The 20,964-nt window shown below is 29.2% G+C and overlaps 1 protein-coding gene across 1 annotated transcript in view; it reads right to left on the reverse strand.

Annotated features, from left to right (window-relative positions):
* The window catches only part of LOC107445831 (kin of IRRE-like protein 3), a 282,976-nt gene that overhangs the window by 26,802 nt on the left and 235,210 nt on the right, over positions 1-20,964 (reverse strand). The window contains exons 6-9 of the mRNA XM_043040440.3: positions 15,112-15,402; positions 7,607-7,894; positions 1,747-2,049; positions 681-812 (exon numbers count right to left, since the gene is read on the reverse strand). Coding sequence (XP_042896374.1) covers positions 681-812; positions 1,747-2,049; positions 7,607-7,894; positions 15,112-15,402 — 1,014 coding nt within the window. The remainder of the gene's footprint in view (positions 1-680; positions 813-1,746; positions 2,050-7,606; positions 7,895-15,111; positions 15,403-20,964) is intronic.

Here is a 20,964-nt window from a genome sequence, read left to right on the forward strand (position 1 = left end):
CGTTTTATCCAACCCAGGTATGCTAAAACGGGATACGTAAGAGTTTGGTAATTAATTTTTTTTTCTATTTCACAGTCATTAAAATTAGTTGAAAATATGTTTTTTGTGTGCTTCAATAAATGTTGTAGCTACAAAAAAATAACGTATGGTTTTCCTTAACAGATATTCCGTAGTAAATAAAAACAATAATGGTATCCCGTTTTATCCAACTCTCCCCTATATTAAATAATATTAATTTTATTACAAGACACATAGTGTTCACAATAAAGGTAATTTGTTGGACTGGAATAATCAAATTAGAATGAATCTGAGGTTATCTTAAATCTTTTTATGTAAAAACTTAGTATTTAATTTTTAATCTCGTACTTAATATTTCGTTTTTATCTCTCGGTTGGACAAATACTTCGTATTTTTTATTTATGAAAAAATACATAGTTTTTGTAATTACACAGTGTTAAACAAAATGATAAAAACAAATAAACATCGTTGCTTCTTTTTATTGCCAGGAGAAAAAATATAGGAAAAGCTCTCGTATAATAAACACGACATTTTAATTTAATTTATCTGAAACTATCTAACGTTTCAGAAATGAGGATTCATTTAAGGAAACAATTTATTTTATGATGAGTGTAAAAAAGCAAATAAATCAACTTATTTAAAAGATATAGATGAAAGTTTACCTTTTCTTTTCATTCTAACAATGTGCAACTTCATTACAATCACAATTAAAAGTATCACTAGTATTAGACCAACAACAGCACCACACAAAATTGTAATAATGACTGGACTTAAACCTATTTGCCAAGGGTCATCTAGAAAAAAATAGGAATTAAGATTACTTAGAATACAATGGAAAAATGATACACATTACGAAATGTTTTTCTAAAAAAACGTAATAGTGTCTGTTCTTAAAATCTCAAAAAGAAAATTAACAACATTAGATTTTATGATAACTTTAAGCATCTAAGAAATTATTTAAGCAAATTCTGTCGCTTAAAAAGACTAGATCCTTTGACTTACTTTAACTTTGTTTCAAATCCTGTGTCTATATACATATAAAAAATTTTAAAACATTTTTCTATACATAAACTAACATTTTATTATTAACCTGATGCAATGAAGAATTGAACCCAAATAGAAAGGATTCATCACTTCAATTGAAAATAAGTTTGAATTTTAAGAGCAGTGAAACAATGATAGTTTGTAGGGGTCCTCGATGAAATTTTAGTAGTTCTAACACGTGCAATAAAAGTTAACGAAAACTAAACTATATACGGTCTGAAAATAAGGAATCAAAATTCTTCAGTGACAGAGAGTACCCTAATGATTAATACCCAAAAAAGGAACAAAACCTTAACATATCTTGTGCCACAGTTTTTGCTTTTATAGTAAAAACTGACCGTTGCACATCTTAAGGTAACGAGCTCTATCTCTTGAGCCAGTGCTAACTACATTTTATATTACGTGTGCTTTTTGGTTAATAAATTATTTTGCAAACTCTTTTTTTTTATTGCCATATTTAGTGAAACCAAAGTTTCTGAATTCCACAAACGGTTTTGGTAGAACTTTCATTTTAATTAGCTGTTGAATTACCACCGCAGTGAAAATGCAAAAATTTGGTAAAATTTAGGTAGCGTAGAAAAATGGTATAACATCTACTGGAATATGAAGAAACTATTGATTTAAAAAAAAAACATATATGTATGCCTGTTTTTGTTTTTAAATCAGTAATTTTAACAGACTTACCTTGTCTTGTTTGACTTTCAGGTGAGGCAGCTGTAGTTGCTTGTATGATGTTCGGCTTACTTCTACCTCGAGCATTGGTAGCAAAAATTGAAACTGTGTAAATTGATCCCGGAAGAAGTCCTCTGGCAATGAACTCAGCAGTTTGGGCCGAGACATTTTGTTGGAGAACATTACTAGCGATATCGCGGATTTCCATAAAGAAGTGCTGGCTTAAGCCACCATCTTTGCCTTCCATACATATAATACGAAAAGAATTCTCAGTTTCTTCGGTCAGTGAGCAGTTATGAACTGGTTGTGGTGGCTCTGAAAAGAATTAATTCGAATTATTATATTTTGGGAATATGCGTAATAACTTTTAAAAAAATAATAATAAATTCCAATAATAAAAGGTAATGTTCCCAACAATCTTTATTAACTGTATTGTAATAATAAAATACTGACAGCATTTACAAGCTTTGGAATTAAATGATACTAGTAAGTCATTCATTCACCATTTCTAGTAAGTTATTTGATATACACTTATATGTAAATTAAAGGTAATAATTGCTTGCCAAAATACTCAATTGCGGAAAAGGGAACTAAACTGGTGGATATTGTTTTCATTTTAAATGGAATTAAAAAAAAATTTTGATTTTAAACCAGACGTTCAAATTGCTTTTAAAAAGTACTTTTTATTGTACGTCTGAAAAATCAGCTGAAAAAGAATTTTATTTATTTTAGAATATGAGAAAAAAAATTTTTTTATTAAAATTTATTAAAATTATTAACCTACTACATCGTTCAACAAAAACTCATTTTCAGACATGATAATTGTTGGGAAAAAATCAAGATAAATCTGATATCTCTGGAATAGAAATTCCGAAAGAGTGAACTTTTTGACGAAATTTCTTGTTAGCCATTGTACGTGCTGAGTCGTTAGTTCACAGAATGAGAACAGTGTAGGACATATTTTTATCGTAGTTTTCATAAAAGAAATTTATTTATATAACGATGTGACAGCTAATAATTTTTTTAAAAAAAATGAATTGATATTTTATTTAAATGCAAAATAAAAAAAGAAAAATTCGGTGAAATACGTTTTTTTCACTTAGGGAGTCTGTCTTCTTTTTTTTCTCTTTTCTTTTTCTGCTTTGTTGAGTTTTGTGTTTTCTTAAGACAACTAATTGTTTTCTGGGAAGGTACTGGTCACTTTTCTGGAATTATTTCTCCTAAGCTATTGCGTGTGCTGAGTTTGCAGTTCACTGAACGAGAGGCTCATTTATAAGACATGAACTTTTATCATGCAGTGTACGCCTTTATCATAAGACATGCATCAATAACATTTCATCAGATTTTAGCTATGAAGGCGGGAAGACAGTTTTGAAATGTGTCATCTTAATTTGTTCTTTTAGCTCTGAAAGTAAATACCTCTTATTTTGATATATGATATCGATTTGATGAGTCATATGTAATTGATGAAGTTATATAGTTCTTCTCCATAGCTCTTTTTTATTCATACTAAGAAGTATAAACACGTATTAACATGTAACGTAAACATGTGCACAAAAATGTAACTTTTATATTACATACTACCTAAATACAGTTTTTATAAAGAGTTTGTTCATACCACGAATACATACACATTTATTTCATAAATAGCTGTTTAAATAGCAAAAACCATAAACAGGCAACTCTTCCGAAATTAGTGTTACTATAGCAACTTTATAACTTTTAAAATTTACTTCATGCCGCATTATTTAGCTATTTGATATCGATTTGATGAGTCATATGTAATTGATGCAGTTATATAGTTCTTCCTTATAGTTCTTTTTTATTCACACTAAGAAGTATAAACATGTATTAACATGTAACGTAAACATGTGCACAAAAATGTAACTTTTACATTACATACTACCTAAATACAGTTTTTAAAAAGAGTTTGTTTATACCAAGAATATATTCACGTTTCTTCCATAAACATCTGTTTAAATGGCAAAAACCATAAGCTGGTAACTCTTCCAAAATTAGTGTTACTATAGCAACTTTTTAACTTTCAAAATTTACTTCATGCCGTAAGAAAATATTAATACCGAACTCCATGTAAGCACACTGTAAGAAATTTATATATATATATATATATATAAGTTCAAAATGAAGAATAAAACAAAGAAAAATTATTGACATATGAAGAAAAAAAAGGGGGGGGGGAATAATAAGTAAAAAATAACAAACAACAGTTTATGAAATATATATTAAAAAAAAAAGGATGAAATTTTATTTAAAAAACCGGAAAAATAAAACCGGGAAAAAAAAAGATATAATCTTTTCTTCAGCCCACACGATTATATCCGCAAAACAGAGTGCTTTCTGATATTGTATCAATAAAGCCAAAGCAAAATATATTAATACAATAGTGTGAGGATGTATTGATGTATTGTATAAGTGACTGCGTTGTTGATTTATACGATAAAAGAAATGATTTTAATTTTAATATTAATAAACTAGTTGCTTGGAATTCTAATGTTTCTAGGAGCATCTATTTAAATACCACTTTTAATGAAATGAACAGAATTAAAAGAATATGTAGTAATATTTATTTATCCAAAAAACAAATCGATAAACTATTTCAAAATTTGATAAAAACAACGAATACCCAACTAAAATAATAAAATTTTATATAAAAACACTGAATTAATCGTATATTTTTGTGGATATATTTAATAAACATTTTTTTTTGGTTGTTAATTCTTATAATTTTCTGATGTGCAAATCCATTTCAGGTAAATCCATTGCCAAAATTATTTACTAAATAATTTCTTTGTTAATTTGTATAATTTTCCATGGGCAAATCCGTGGTTAGAAGTATTTACTAAAAATTCCTTTACTAAATTATTTCCTTTGTTAATCTATACAGTTTTTTCATGTGCAAATCCATTTCGGGCAAATCCGTGGGTAAAATTGATTGCTAAAAATTTCTTTATTAATTTATACAATTTTTCCATGTGCAAATCCATTTCGGGCAAATCCGTGGCTAAAATTATCTGCCAAAAAAAAATTTTTTTTTGTTAAATTTTCCATGTGCAAATCCATTTTGGGCAAATCCGTGTTAAAATTATCTATTAAATTTTTTTTTCTTCGATAATTTAAATAATTTTTCTATGTGCTAATCCATATTGTGCAAATCCGCGGCTAAAATTATTTGCAAAACAGGCAATTTATGTTTCTCTTTTCTATTTTATATTTTTTTCTTAAATAACCATCTATCTTTGAAAAACATTTATGATCAATTTTTAAAATTATCCAGTATAATATTGCCTTGCGCACATCCATTTGGGGCCCATCCTTGGTAACTAACAAATCAAAGCTCAGAATAACAAATCACTTCAGCAGTGCAGTAAGAACGACACTTTAAAACCCTCTTGTTACACTCAATTTGCGCTTTTGTTTTCATATTTTGTAATCTGGCAATCTTTCTGCGAAAACATTTTAAATCATTCTTGAAAAATTTTCTGTCCTTGTAAGTTGATCTGAATTTGCTACTCGCTTTATAATCCCTTTTAAATGCTTTTTATTTTATTTTATTTTCTGTTTTTACATGCTATTTTTACTTTTTGTGATCTATTTTATTTGTTGTTATTTTTATAAAAAATTTTTTTGAGTGCTCCTCACACTATTGTATTAATACATTTTGCTTTGGCTTTATTGATACAATATCAGAAAGCACTCTGTTTTGCGGATATAATCGTGTGGGCTGAAGAAAAGATTATATCTTTTTTTCCCGGGTTTATTTTCCCGGTTTTTCAAATAAAATTTCATATTTTTTTTTTAAATATATATTTCATAAACTGTTGTTTGTTATTTTTTACTTATTATCCCCCCCCTTTTTTTTATATGTCTATAATTTTTCTTTGTTTTATTCATCATTTTGAACTTATCTAATGAGTTCTGTTTACTTGCAGCTTAAGCGCAATAAATGAAACTTATTGTTTTTCTTAACTTTCTTCGTGTTTTCTTGTATTTACTTATTTATTATATATATATATATATATATATATATATATATATATATATATATATATATATATATATATATATATATATATATATATATATATATATATATATATATATATATATATATATATATATATATATATATATATATATATATATATATATATATAATAAATTCCAATTTTCAGCCCTGATTCTTGTGATGCAACATATTCAATCGTAAAAAAACATTCATTCCAAATATTTTTATTATTAAGCTATATTCTCAGCAGTACTCAAAACAACTGATTAAAAATGCATGGAAGAAAGAAAGAGGAAGTCTAAATTGTGAACTCAAACTAAAGAATTCTCCATCCAAAACGATGTCAGCAACTGATATCCAGCCAGTCAGAATAATTAACGAATAGGGTATGTTCATTACCCAGCGACTGAAATGGAATCACTCTTTGCGGAAAGGTGTGTCGAGATCGGATCATTACCAAGCGAATACAATTCACACATATGCAATGACGTTTAAAATGCCATTACAGTCCTCTGCTCATTACCATCTTTGGTACAACAGCTCTATCCTGGGCTACTGGTTTATTACCGTTACTAACGATAGGCCGATAACATTTGCAAGTGGTGGTACAAAAAAAAAAGGAATTTGAAACAAGATAAAATCGAAGTAACGCCAAGCATTCCGCTTGATTCCTTAATGATACTTGTAGTATTAGAGTAGTCAACTTAATGCTCACGCACTTGAGGTTTACTGATGGTTTGAAAAATCATTATTGCGGTTTCATGGATTTATGCTAATTGTCAATATCCAAACTACTCTTTTTCGAAAAAGAAATTCTGGATGGGACGAGACTTTATTTTTCTTTTATCTTGATAGAGGTTATATTCGAAAGGTTAAAAGCTATTTTAGCTACATTTATTTCATTTTAAAAATACGTACTTGGAAAAGGGCAAAATGCTTCATAAATTATCATTTTGTAATTTCTTTTCTTCGTATTTTGAAGGTTATGCAGACTACATTCTAGAATTTATGCAACTGAAAATATTTGCTTTTAGATTAAATTTGTGGTATTAATTTAAATCATATTAGTCAAATATGTAATCCAAACATATTGCTGCCTTATACCATTTATAATGAGCTGAAGGACTTAAAAAATACATTTTGATACTTAATGTACATATATTTCACTATTTTAAAAAATAGTAAGGAACGACACTGCTTAAAAAAATTTACACTTAAAGGAAATTAATAAAAAGTGATGAAAGCCATTCCGTGCCTGAATTAGTCTCATCATGAAATAAAATTACTTGCTATTCATTTCTGCTTATTAAGTAACATAATCAGTATTGTTTAGATCTGATAGGGTTGGTAACAATAGCAGAGGGAGGAGTCTCTTAGAACAGATCAAAAATCACATTTATAATTTACCTGTGAAATACTTATGCAATTGCATAAAATTTGAAAATTAACTTTTTTCCACTAGTTTCCACTTTTTGTAAATAGTGTGTTTGAAATGAAAGTAAAACCAAAATGTCTAATTTCAACAAGATATAGCCACAAATTTAATAATATATGTAGAAAAAGTAGTTTGGCAAGAAAAGTTTAAACTAGTCAAACAATTAGTCTATTTGATCCCATTTTTAAAGATTAGCCTATTATATTTATAGAACTCCCGAACCACTTGGAAATGGGCCCAACACCCTACCAACCTACCCCGGTCCTTAAAAAAAAAAAAAAAAAAAAAAAAACTTCATCTTACTATCACAGCAAGTAGTAATCATAGATCATAGTAAGTAAAAAGTGAAAGTTGTGTTTAATGGCTTTACTATTCTCTGTTGGTTATAAGCATAACCCACCGATCAATACCTGCTGGAATAACAAAGAAGAGACATGGCACCCGCTGCTGTCCGACACTGTTGCGACCCCAACACTGAAGAGTACCAAAATCACTCTCTGATCGAGGAATGTAGTTAACCAAACTCTTCGTTCCAGAAGTATAAGTAGGTACAAGCTCTAAATTTCCAGTGGAACTGTTGAATTCCCATTTGAAAGCTACATCGTCTGGATCAGCTTCTACTTCGCAAGGTATTTGAACTGGATAGTGCAGCATAGCTCCATATGTTGTCTCCTGGTCCTTTTTACATACTGGTGAGTCTGTAATGAAGGATGATTATTCTAGGTGCAATTTTCAGGAAAAAAAAATTAGAAATAGAAGAATGATTTTTTAGAAGCAATTGTTTTTAGAAAAAAAAAGTGTTTTTATACGATGAGAGATATTTCCATACGTGATAATCATTGCCGCTTAGTTATATGAGTTGTTAGTAAAAATTTTAATATTACTAATATTACTTATATATTACAGAACTAACTAATTAGAAGCAGAGCAGAATTAGAAAATTTAAATTATATGAGTAAAAAAATTATCCGTAAAAATTACATGTAAAAGAATAAGTACACAAGTAATACATAGTAATTTAAACAGGGCGAATACTAACAATTATCCTATTTTTGTAACATAAGATAAATGAAATTACATCAACAAAAATTATTATTTTATGTTAAAATCTATATGCCATACACTTTATGCATACAGTTAAATTTTATTTTATTTTTTTACGTCATGAACATCCGTAATACAAACATTAGTATATTTTCCTTAGCTTCTTAATTTTATTGATAAAATGTGAGTTAATACCTTGATTTCCAGATTGACTTTAATGTTTTTGCTTAAATTTCTGAAATAAAGAGAAAAATATGAACAAATCTTACTTTTCATCGTATTTGTTCTTTTCTGCGAAATATTTGAATTTTTGAAAATTGCATTCTTAGCATTTAAATAAATAAATAAACCAGAAATATAGAAACCTTTTGAAAATCTAAAAAGAATGGTATTTTTGCATAGTTAAATAAATATCAATTTTTTGCAGTGTAATGCTAAAATGTAAATGTAGTGCAGACCTAGGAAAAAATTTTTAACTTCTCCTTTTTAAATCATTTATTGATTGTTCTAAAAATGTGAATATTATTTTGTATAATATTATTTTGTATAAGTTAATAAATTTTAATTCACAATTTAAAGTTCAATAATTTAAAATTCAAGCAATTAATTCCAAATTTACTAAGTTGAACTTTTAGAAATTACTCGGAAAAAATGGTTAAATAACAATTTTGATGAGTTCATTTAATTGTAATTTTACTATATTCAAACAAAGCATTCAAATAAACATAAGAAATTGGTAACTGTGAGAAAAACAGTTTAACGGCTTTCACCTAATACGGTTAAATTACCTGAATTTTATCGCACCAATTAGGCCCACCAAATGTGGCCACTTTGGTGGGCCTAGATACGCATTATAGCAGAGAGGACTAATCTGTCAATCTCATGACTGACCGAATAGGGGTCCAGATAAATTTCTTTTTTACGATTTCAAAGCCACTCTAGCAGTTTAAAAACTGTATAGTTAAGTGTTCATGGTATTTAAACCATACTAGTTGTAAGCGGTTTCAAAACCGTAAAGGGAAAAATGTTCTTTACCTTAAACTTTACGGTTAATCGGATGAACAGATTGCTGCCGTTTATTTTACCATAATTTTAGAATGAAATTCTAACAATGTGGGGACAATTTATTCAAATTTTATAAAGCAATTTTAAAGACATTTTAATAAATTTATTTACTGTTCGAACCAAAGGATTACTCCTGAAGATATTTGATATTTTCTTTCGCTTTATGAATTATATATATATATATATATATATATATATATATATATATATATATATATATATATATATATATATATATATATATATATATATATATATATATATATATATATCATTCAAGTTATAGGTTAATAGGTGATATATTCATTCCAAAAACTGATATTGTAGACATATTTATGCTGGACGCAAAGTTTTATAGGCCAAGAGACGTAATCAGTCAAATGTAAACAAAATTACTTATTCGAAGTAAACTGATCAAAAGGTCTCATGCAAGCCAAGTATGGCAAACAAATAAGAAAAAAAGTGTCGATTTCGCTTTTTTATGTATATTCCAGTATTTACTGCACTAAGCAAATGCTTTAAAAAAATTCGTAGAGGTTGCAGCAAATAGTACAGAAAAATAACGTTTTTTCCTTCTTTAAAGAACATGCCATTACATTTTACATTAGAAATCCCGTTATATTTTTGAATAAATATCTCTTGTTAAGAGACTTGGCAAATTTACAAACTTGTTAAATATGCATTGATATCGATTGAAATAAGAGAAAATTATTGATAAAATATTAATCAGGGATTTCTCATCACAAACTATATGCTGACATTAACCTTTTCGCGCAATTTTGGCAGTGGGTGCAATTTTGGTTTTTTAAACTTCTGTTGGTTTTTCAATTTTAATTAAATAATTAATTAAATAACTACTATTAATTATAATTATAATATTAATAATAATATTAATTTATAATAATATTAATTAATAATAATATTAATTAATTATAATATTAATTAATTATAATATTAATTAATATTAACAAAAATTAATTGATTAATTAAATAATTGGTCTGAAAAGATCATTGAAAACAGAAATCTGAAGTAATGAACGAAATTAGCACGCATTTCATTACAAATACACGCTAGGAGCAAATAAATTATTAAAATATAATCACCACTTAACAAATTAAATCATCTGCCATCGGTTGGCATTTTGAACAATAGTTAATCTTGAAAATTTGAATTGTTTTTAAGAAACTCAATTAAAATTGAATTAGCTCTTTCTGAAAAATGAAATATAATCTTAATCAAAAAGAAAAATTATAAATCGCCTTCGAGCTGAAACTGTTACGAACGAATTACGCCGTCCAATTAAAAATGTATCTATTTTGAAGAAAGAACACTGTAACAGGAAATGAAAATCGAATCCTAAATGTTCCACAGCATTTAAATGAGAGTCATTTTCTCTGCCAAATGTTTGACACCAGGCAATATCAATGCTTGGCGGCACATTTTAAGCAATTGTTTGGCTCCGTTTAGTTTTCACAAGAAAAGAACACACTTCTTAAAATCGGAAGTTTAATATTACCTTCTTTTCCTGAAGTTTTGCCTTTTCGAAACAAATGAGTCGTTCTAAAATCATCAGGTTCTATTATTCTAGCTAATGAATGCCACCGCAGAGCATCTACCGAATACTTCCGGCCACGTTCCCTTCACTCCTCGTCAAACAATTTTCCTCAACTCCACCCCTTATATTTCTTTTCGTCTGAGTAAATTCCACCCTTTCCCTCTTTTACGCCCACACACTACTTGACGTAATAATTAAACTTTTAAAAATGGCAATTCTTCAGGGGTCTTTGTCTTTCGGCTGAGAACCCGTCTTCTCCAGATGCAGTACGCACCCATGGCTACACAAAAGGATGGAATAAGATCGAATGTATGAAAAGGGAGTCAAACAATGGAAAATTGGAACACAAATACTTGGCATGGGTGAGTTCGAATTCTTGCATCCGTGTTTGGATTCAAGAAGTAACGTTTTGAATTGTCCATCGTAGATTTCATGATGAATAATTTGGGTGGCAATGAATATTTGTATAAAGCAAACTGCTGAGAACGCCATACCAAAAGAGAAAAGTAATTACTTAATTCATTTTCCGGAAATTTTATGTAGTGATCTGTTAAATGCATTGTCTGCCATATGCTCATAGCTATTTAAAGCCTATAGTGATGCCCTTGCTTCCTAACCATAAGCTTTTCCTAAGGATTTAAAATCACTTAAAAACAATTGAAATTTTTAAATACATTTAATTATTAAATTCGGTCTATACTTTATTTATTTTTTTCTAACAAAACAAACAAAAATTGCAAAATAAACAATTTCCATTCAAAAACAATAAAATATACACTCAATTTTATGAAAAACTTTAGTAGTTTTTAGTTTTTCTATGAAAATTAATCTCCTCTAGACTGGGAGCTTCAACGCCTAATAAATTTGAATAATTATTTTAGTGATAAAGAAGAAGTTTCCATTTGGAAGTATCATGGGACAATCAACTTTTAAAAATTGAAACATTGAAAGTTGAATAAATTCGTGTATTTGTTTCCCATGCATTTCTTTTCTATTTTATCGATATATATATATATATATATATATATATATATATATATATATATATATATATATATATATATATATATACATACACACATATATATATATATATATATATATATATATATATATATATATATATATATATATATATATATACAGGGTGTCCCAAAAGGTCGTTTACAAACTTAACATGCTGGTCTGTCATATCATGATGAACAAGATTTACATAGGAACATGTGTCCGAAAATTAAAACTGCGACAGCTAGAGGGCGATAATTGCACGAAAACGGGAGAGTGGGAAACACAATCATTTCAGGCGTGGACGTTGGAGGAGAAGGATGAATGAGTTTAGTAACGCAGAAATGGCCGACATGCATTACGTATACGGCGCCGCTGATGGAAATGGACGAGCCGCGGCACGGACGTACCTTGAGCGCTTCCCAAACAGACGTCAGCCAAGTCATGTTTTGTTTGGACGATTGCACCGCAGATTATGTGAATCAGGTGCTTTCGTAGCACGTAGCCACATCGGTCGAGAACGTGCTGCACGCACACCTGTCGTAGAGGAAACCGTGTTACAGGAATATGCCATCAACCCGCAAAGAAGTCTCCGAGAAGGCGAACGTGTCTTGGGTGTAGCCCGTTCCACCATAATGCGCATACTGCACGATGACATGCAACACCCTTACCACTTTCAAAAAGTACAGGCATTGTGCGCTGACGATTATCCCAAACGCATTGCATTGTCACGCTGGTATTTGCAACAGCGGGTCGCACAGCCAGATTTTCAATCATGGATTTTGTTTTCTGATGAATCCTGCTCTACACGGGATGGTGTCGTGAACCTGCACAACATGCACGTATGGGCGCATGAAAACCCAAGATGTACACGTGCCCATGCACATCAACAACGTTTTATCGTAAACGTTTGGGCTGGTATTATCGGTGACATGTTGATTGGCCCTTACCTTCTATCTGAACGCCACGACGGAAATTCCTATCGCATTTTTTTAGAAAGAGTTTTGCCGGATCTGATGGGTGACGTTCCAGCCGCTACACGCCGAAACATCTGGTTTCAGCATGATGGAGCTCCTGCCCACTTTAGCTAAGCTGTTCGAGAATACCTCGATAGGATTTATCCTAATCGCTGGATCGGTAGAGGCGGACCAGTCCCATGGCCGCCACGATCCCCCGACCTGACTCCCCTGGATTTCTACCTGTGGAGACACATGAAGTCCATAGTGTACGAGACACCTGTAACATCGGACATGGATCTTATCGCCAGGATCGCGGAAGCGGCAGTACGTGTCCGTGACACTCCTGGCTAATTTGAACGGGTTCGTGAATCCATGCGCCGACGCTGTGAAACGTGCATTGTGGCGAATGGAAGGAATTTTGAGCATTTGCTGTGATTAAATGATGCTTTATAATAAAAATCACATTAACACCGCTATCGATATCATTTTTCCAAACCTGCACTTATCGCCCTCTAGCGGTCTTAGTTTTAATTTTCGGACACTAGTTCCTATGTAAATCTTGTTCATCATGATATGACAGACCAGCATGTTTAGTTTGTAAACGACCTTTTGGGACACCCTGTATATGTATAAACTAACAAAGTACTTAACTTTTATCTCATTCAGTCTATGTGAAGGAACTATAGGAAATGATGTATCACTTGTTTGGATAGTAATACTAGATGGGTATCTATGTTCAAGTACAAGTTTGTATTTTGTGTAGATAAGACCTTTAAACTTTTAAACTATAGGTTCAATCGTCTCGTAAGTGGTTTAATTCGATTAAGTTTGAAAAAATACATCGGTAGCAATCTCTCACTTTCCCATTTAGAAAAGTTTTAATTCTCTCCCTCTAATCACCCTATTTTCCTCAAAAAAGAGGGAAACATACAAAAAAGAATAGGGAGTTTTCATACATAATTATAATAAAATAAAGTTTTTGTCAAATCTTGGGATTGTTATCTAGTTGCTTTTTCGAAGAAACTACTATTTTTTGCTACAATTACAGGATTATAAGAGCGCGTTTTATATATAGTGTGGGCATATTTATTTTATATTGTATTTATTTTCGCAAAAATTTGTGATTTTATAATTCTTCATATATTCATAATAAAATTAAATGATCAATGTACTGACCTCTGATGCTTGGTTTGAGTATTACAATTTGCATTAAGAGAAAGCAATGTTTGTAATATTTGTGTTTTTTAAGTAATTATTTTTCGATTGAATTCTCTTTCCATTGAATCTACTGTAATGGTTTTAAAAACTTTACTTTTGCGGTACTCCATAACCACGGCACATATTTCAACAAATGTTTTATAAATGAGTTCGAGACAAATTTGCTCACTGTTCTTTTGCCGGATATTTACTGTAATTTAAGCTTAAAAATATTAATGTATTTTCATTTTTTAAAAAAAAAATTAAACTTTATACTCCAATACTAAAAAAATAATATTTCATTTTAAATTTCAATTTTTTTCTCATATTAATTTTCACTGTCAACATCAATAAATGGTTAAATAAATAAAAAAAATCTTCTTTCAAAAATTGCGCATTTTCTTCCTTTTAAAAAAAATACAATGAAACTGGCAACAAAGCTATTCAGTTCTTAAAGACATATTAAAATTTAATATCTAAAATATGTACTTTCTAAGCATCATGAAAATATTTCTATTAATTCCCAAAAAAACGAGTAAATACTTTTAATTTTAAGAAAAAAAGTGTTAAAAAATGATCACGGATAAAAAGAAATATATTTCGATCTACTTGAAAAGTAGATCGAAGAAAAAAAAAAAAAGTGAAAAGAAAAACTTAACAAAATCCTATTTTCGGATTAAATTCCGATAAAAAAAATAATCTTTTCGCAATTTCATGGAAAACTACCAGCAATATTTTTTTTTCCAAAGAATAAAATTAATTCCTGTATTTACAAGATTTTTATGTTTCAAACCCCTTTAAATTCATTCGTCTTACAAAAATACATTACTTGAATTACTGACTTGAATGTCAAACTTCAAAACTTCAGAATTTAAGAGAAACTTGATTTAAATTATTTTAGAAGAATATAATATTTAAAGAAAATGTTTTTGAAAATAAATGCAAGAGTTGTTTCTGAAAATAACTCATTGCTTACCATGAGGAAGTTTCAAAGTAAAACTACACCATTCTTAACTATTAAATGCATTAGAGTATCTAATTTCTTAAGATTTAATTTCTTAAACTTAATCGTAGTTTTAAAGAACTTACATTGCACTCTTAAATATACATGATTGCTTTCTCCCATTCCTTCGCTGTTTGTGGCAGTGCAGCTATATCTCCCCCTGTTGGTTCGGTGAACTTTTTGAAGTACCAGAGATTGGTTGCTCACAATAACTCCAGCTGAAATATTTGTGACCAATTCACGGCCTTCAAATCGCCATCCAGTTTCTGAAACCCATGGATTTGCTCTGATATTACATTCGAAATAAACATCATTTCCTTCTAGAATATTTGAATGACGGAGCTTGCTTCCGAGTCTGAGATTAAGTTGAGGAACATCTGAAGAAAATAAAGTGAGATTATTTGGAAATAGAGTCAAAAGTAAACATACTAGATTAGGAATGATATTATTGACTGTAAAATAAGTTGAATCATTAGCATATATATGGGAATAGTTATTTATAATATGCATTTTTTTTAAAAAAAGGTATAGTACTCGTATATTTATTACACTGAGAAAAAGTTATATTCGAAACTACCAGGATATGGTACTATAGTTAATTATTTTATTTTATAACCGTCATTGAACGGTTAATTGTGGGTTTACGACTACCAATGCTCGAACCCGTATACTTGTAATTTTGAACTCATTCCAGAAGACGAGGCAACTCCTGGATCAAGTGCTGGGAGAAATATTCTTTCGTGGAGTACTTTTTGATGAAACTAAACATCAAATGCATTACATGGAGAGGAAAACCACGAAAACCTCCTATGGTTAGCCTGATGGCAAAGAGACTCTAACCCATGATCCGTTTACCACTTAGGGTATTTTGCGTCAGCACTGTGGTCTGTGCGAGTCACATGCGGAGTTCGTAACGACCAGTCATTGGTGGAATTCTTACTCGGTTCGCTTTATTGGAAGGTGAGCGCTCTATCCCCTGAGCCAACATGGCTCATGGCAAACTATTTGCGTTTTTATTGGCGCAAGAGTCAGTAATGGCAGTATTTCTTCTTAAACTAAAGGAGAGAATATGGTAAAATTTTCCATTTTTATGGTTCTATGAGAACGCCAAAAATATTAGATTTTTACCAAAGCACTTTAAGCAATGATTTTGGTAAAATTAGCAATAAAAATATGGTTTTATAAAATGTGATATATTTTGATAAATATTTTAAAACTTGATCACTTGATCATGACCCCTTATAGCAAGACGCAGCAAATATTTAGTAAAATTTACTTTTCAAATTTGTATTTTTTAATAAATGTGTGGCAATAAGAACTATAATTTTGGAAAACAGAATATTTATTATACAAACGGAAAAATTACCAAAGGAATATTTTAAGGACGGTATAATTTAGTCTTTTTAACCGGAATTTTTCTACCTGAAATATCATTATCAATCAATGCAGCAATTTTAACAGATTTGTTTTTCGCTGTGCACATTATTCAATTTTATTTTCGTATAATTGTATTTTTTAATTTTCAGTAATACATTATGTAAATCATTTCAGCCCTACAGAAAAATTTCGGATTTTTGTTACTTTCTTTTTTTTCCTCCTAGGTTGTAACAATTATATTAGTTACTTATGAATGGCAGAGAACAATATAATGATGAACCACACATTTTTCAAATTGTACAGGAAAATATATTTTGTGAAAAACAACTTTAAAGTATTCAATAAAATGTTTCAGTGTCTTGTGTTGCCATTTAGCGCCACTTAGTTTCTATTGGCTTCTGCCTCATAAATAACATATAGTACAATACAAATTTGAATGCATTTTTCAAAAACAAAGAATATCTTAATTGTATTACCAGCCTTTCATGCAGCAGAAACGTTTTGATGTTATTTTGTTACAGTTTGTATAACATTTTACGAAAAACAACGCTAATTTCTGTTATTTCATATAGTCTGCAGAAAAAAAACTGGATCCATACATTTAAGTAAGTAATACTAAAAAAAAATTGAAATAAAATGTCATCAGATGTTGGAATTAACAGAAATTGTTTAAAAGAATGTGAAAAAATGCTTTTGTGAAATAGAACTACTTGATATAATATCTTCCACACATTTTTTTCTAAAGTCCCTTTTCATAACTGTCCACATACCTCCGATCTTATTGACCAGAAGCAAAAGTAACCTTACCAGCCGGTATCCAACGTAGAACTAACGGACCTCTGAAATTACATATACCGTTGAACATTTTGAAACTGCTAAAATTCAAACCAATCAGAATTACGATTGGGTTTCAACATCTCCCAGCTTGGCGATCAACCGTGATCACAGCTTGGCGAGAATCAAGGGGCACCCTCAAATATAGTCTACCCAAAAATATTAAAAAGTGAAATAATAAGGGTAATAAATGAAATAACGCTCAAAAAATAATATAATAATGATGATTCTAACCGCAGGAGATCAGAATCATAAATGGCGAAAAAAATAGACCCTTTTACCTCTTTTCTAACGAAATCCAACTTTCTCGTAGGTATACCAATTGGTTATATATAAACAATATAGTCAATATATATATAACCAATATATAGGTTATATATAACCAAATAACCATTCAGGTTTAATAATTTTGGTGGTATTATTGGGTGTTTAAAATAATCTCTTCGAAGTATCTTCCGGAAACCTAGTTTGACCAGAGTTCAAAAACTTACATGGCGAGATTTTTAAAAAAAACAAATGCCACGGGGTGAGCTATTCTACGATCCTCCCAAATGCAATTTTTTCGTTAACTCAGTGGAAGCTTAGTGGAAGCTCAGTGGTAGCTTATATCTCAAATGAAAAAATTGTTTGTTTCACGTTTTGCAATACTTTAATTCATTTTGCTAGACTATCTGAATGATCAACGTATTCGTGCAGTATGGCGTCACCAAATGAATATCCCTAATAGGTATATCACACGAAGATAATTATCGGCAACGAAACCGGCAAGTCAACCGTAAGCGCAAGTGTATCCTCCACTTTTAACAAAAATTGTTCGAAAATCCTCGTGAGATATGGAAATCACAATTGCCCGAAATATCAGCAACTGTTTCTCTCCACTGAGAGATAAATTGCATAAATTAATAATAAGAGCAGCTCACACTTAACCAATCAAATCGTTTGCTTTTTATGACGTTTCAATTCTATGCGATGATGTTTACAAATGTAAATAAAAAAGACTGCCACATTGATGAAGAGAATGATCAGATGAAATTTTTCATTGCTGAAACGGAGCAGGTTTTGCAGTTTAAAAATAATATTTCGTTTTAAATTAAACATTAGAAATACTTTCACAAGGTGAAATGTCCATCTCAATGCAGATGATGTACCATAACAGCAGCCTGCATATCATTTTTGTGGCAGTAACTTCAGTAAATTATTTTCTAGATAAATTTTCTTTTAGAATATTTATTCGTTTTTAACTAAGAAAATTATTATAAGTTATTTGGATTACTTTTGATAGAAATAATTTCGATTTTTATGTATATAACGATTTCTCCTTGTGAAAAGATTCGTTTTAAAATATCCGCCAAGCAACTCGACAAACTTTTTTGCACTAATATAAGATAAAGAAATTGTATTTCTTTATTTTTAAACTGTAATCTTGCTTTTTAATCTTTATTTTTGCTGATCGCCAAAACATACATTCGATTACTTGAAAAAAATTATTTTTTTCATTCCTTTTTATTTGAGGAATAATTATTTAATTCTTACCTAAGAATTCTTTCAATTTTCGAAAAGCTTATTTTAAAGCAAGTTTGTGAAAACTCAAAAAATACTAGAAAATATTCACCTCACAGAGTCTCACTCGTCTCACAGAGTTGCGCATTTTTTCGGAAATTATTGAAATGTTTTTTTTAAAAAAAAGGTTAGTAATATAATCTATAAAAAGTAATTTTTAAAAATACAAATTCCCAATCCTCATATCTGTTTCTATATTTATCCCCTCTGTTATTTGGTTTATGATGATTTACATAATATTTTGTTTATTATTATTCAAAGTTAACTATTGATGCTTTTAATCTTTACTTCACATTTATCTACTGATACATTACTTTTCTACAATGGTAGAAAGTATGAAAGTTTACCTTAATAATTTTTCAATATAGTTTCATTTCCAATAGTCTTAATTTATAAATACAAAAAAAATTTCTAAAGCAAATTCCAGTCCAAACATAAAAATTAAAAAACCAAATTTGCCTCCCATCTTTCATTAGTGTATAGTATTAGTGTAATCATAAAACTGTAATCAAGGTTTCTAAGGGATACCTGAAAGCTTCATTGATTTTAAATTAATGGTATTTAATCTACCTTATTCAAATAATGTGTTGGTAAAATTTTATCATGATAGTGATTTCTTTTTTTTATTTCAGATATTTTGTGGAACCTTATAAGACTTGTCTGGTGTAGACGGAAAGAATCGTAATATTGTTTTTATGATTGAAATTAAGAAAAAAATTAAAAATGTAAATAAATAAATCATCTAATGTAATAACGTAGTGTATTCATCAAATGTAATAATAATGTATGTTACACTTGATATTAAATGTTTTATTTTTTAAATTGATAGTTGTATAATTTAAAATGCAAAACATGTTTAAATCCTATAATAAAAATAACATGGTGCATAAAAAGTGTGTTCGTAATAAGACATTGTTTTTTTCTAGTTATTAATAAATTTGAATTTATATAGTGTATGTTGCAATAAATTGGTCCAAAAGCAATTTCTGTAATTTTTAATTAAGTTATCTTATATCAATAAGGAATGTATTATTATTATTTTTTATTTTTTAATTGCTTAGTCAATTTTGGTAATAAGAAGCAATTGAAATAAAAGTATTTGTTTTTAGACTTTTATTTTTGGCCTTTTTTTGTTTTTCGACTAAGAAATAAAAGTATATGATGTGGATTGATGGATTGATGGAAAAGTGGATTGATGTACTCTAATGCATGTAGAAAAAAAATGAAATTCAATCGAAACTGAGAAAGTTTGAACTTTACAAGAGAGAGAAATCAAACTATGTAAGTTTTATTAAAACTGCGATTAAATATTAAAACTATTAAAAATAAATTACAACTATTTTTAATTGAATAATTTAACACATTTAATAGAATAGCTTAACACCAAAGGTAAAATCATTCATACTATTAAACATACATTTATTTTTCTAGGAAAAAAAAATTTATATCGAAATCAAAATAATTTTTCACATGAAAATGGAATTGAAATATTTTTTAACTGTCCTTACAGAAATAAGAATATAACACATAGTTTGCTGCACATTATATGTTATATAGTTTTCAGAGTAAGCAAAGACAATATGTATGTAAGACAATATATTAGCAAAATTCCAGAGCCTGTTTGATATTCCCATACATACTAAGGCAATCTTGCTTGTCGATTCATAAACGGAATGTTTAGCTTTTCAGACAAAACAAGCCAGCTGACTAGTAAGCTCTTTAGTTAAGCGTCTAGACAAATATGATAAATTAAACTAGTCGTAAAGGAAGTTGTTAAGTCATATGCCAATAATGCTAAAACTACCTTTTTCGATTTATCCTTTTTCAGCATCTAAACAAGATATTGCTTCAGTATTTTTTCGCAGAATATTTATATATACATGTTAACACTGTAATAAATGTTAACACATATACTTGCCAGAATTTTTTTTCAAAAAATTATCGACTAAAAAATTTTAATTTCTTGAAAAGTTTAATCATTTTTGAGCAAAAATCTTTCATAAATAAAAAAGTATCAAAGCTAATGCTAAAGCATTATCACAGCATACAACTGACGTAATCTCAAATATCCCTAAAAGAAATTTGAAAGCGATATCATAAGTAGTTTCTTAGAAAAGGTTCATCGAAAAAGGTAAGTTTTAACATTATTGATGTATGCCCTACCTATT

This window comes from Parasteatoda tepidariorum, chromosome 1 (assembly GCF_982258835.1).
Source record: "Parasteatoda tepidariorum strain Cologne lab strain chromosome 1, Ptep-v5.0, whole genome shotgun sequence".
Taxonomy (NCBI): domain Eukaryota; kingdom Metazoa; phylum Arthropoda; class Arachnida; order Araneae; family Theridiidae; genus Parasteatoda; species Parasteatoda tepidariorum.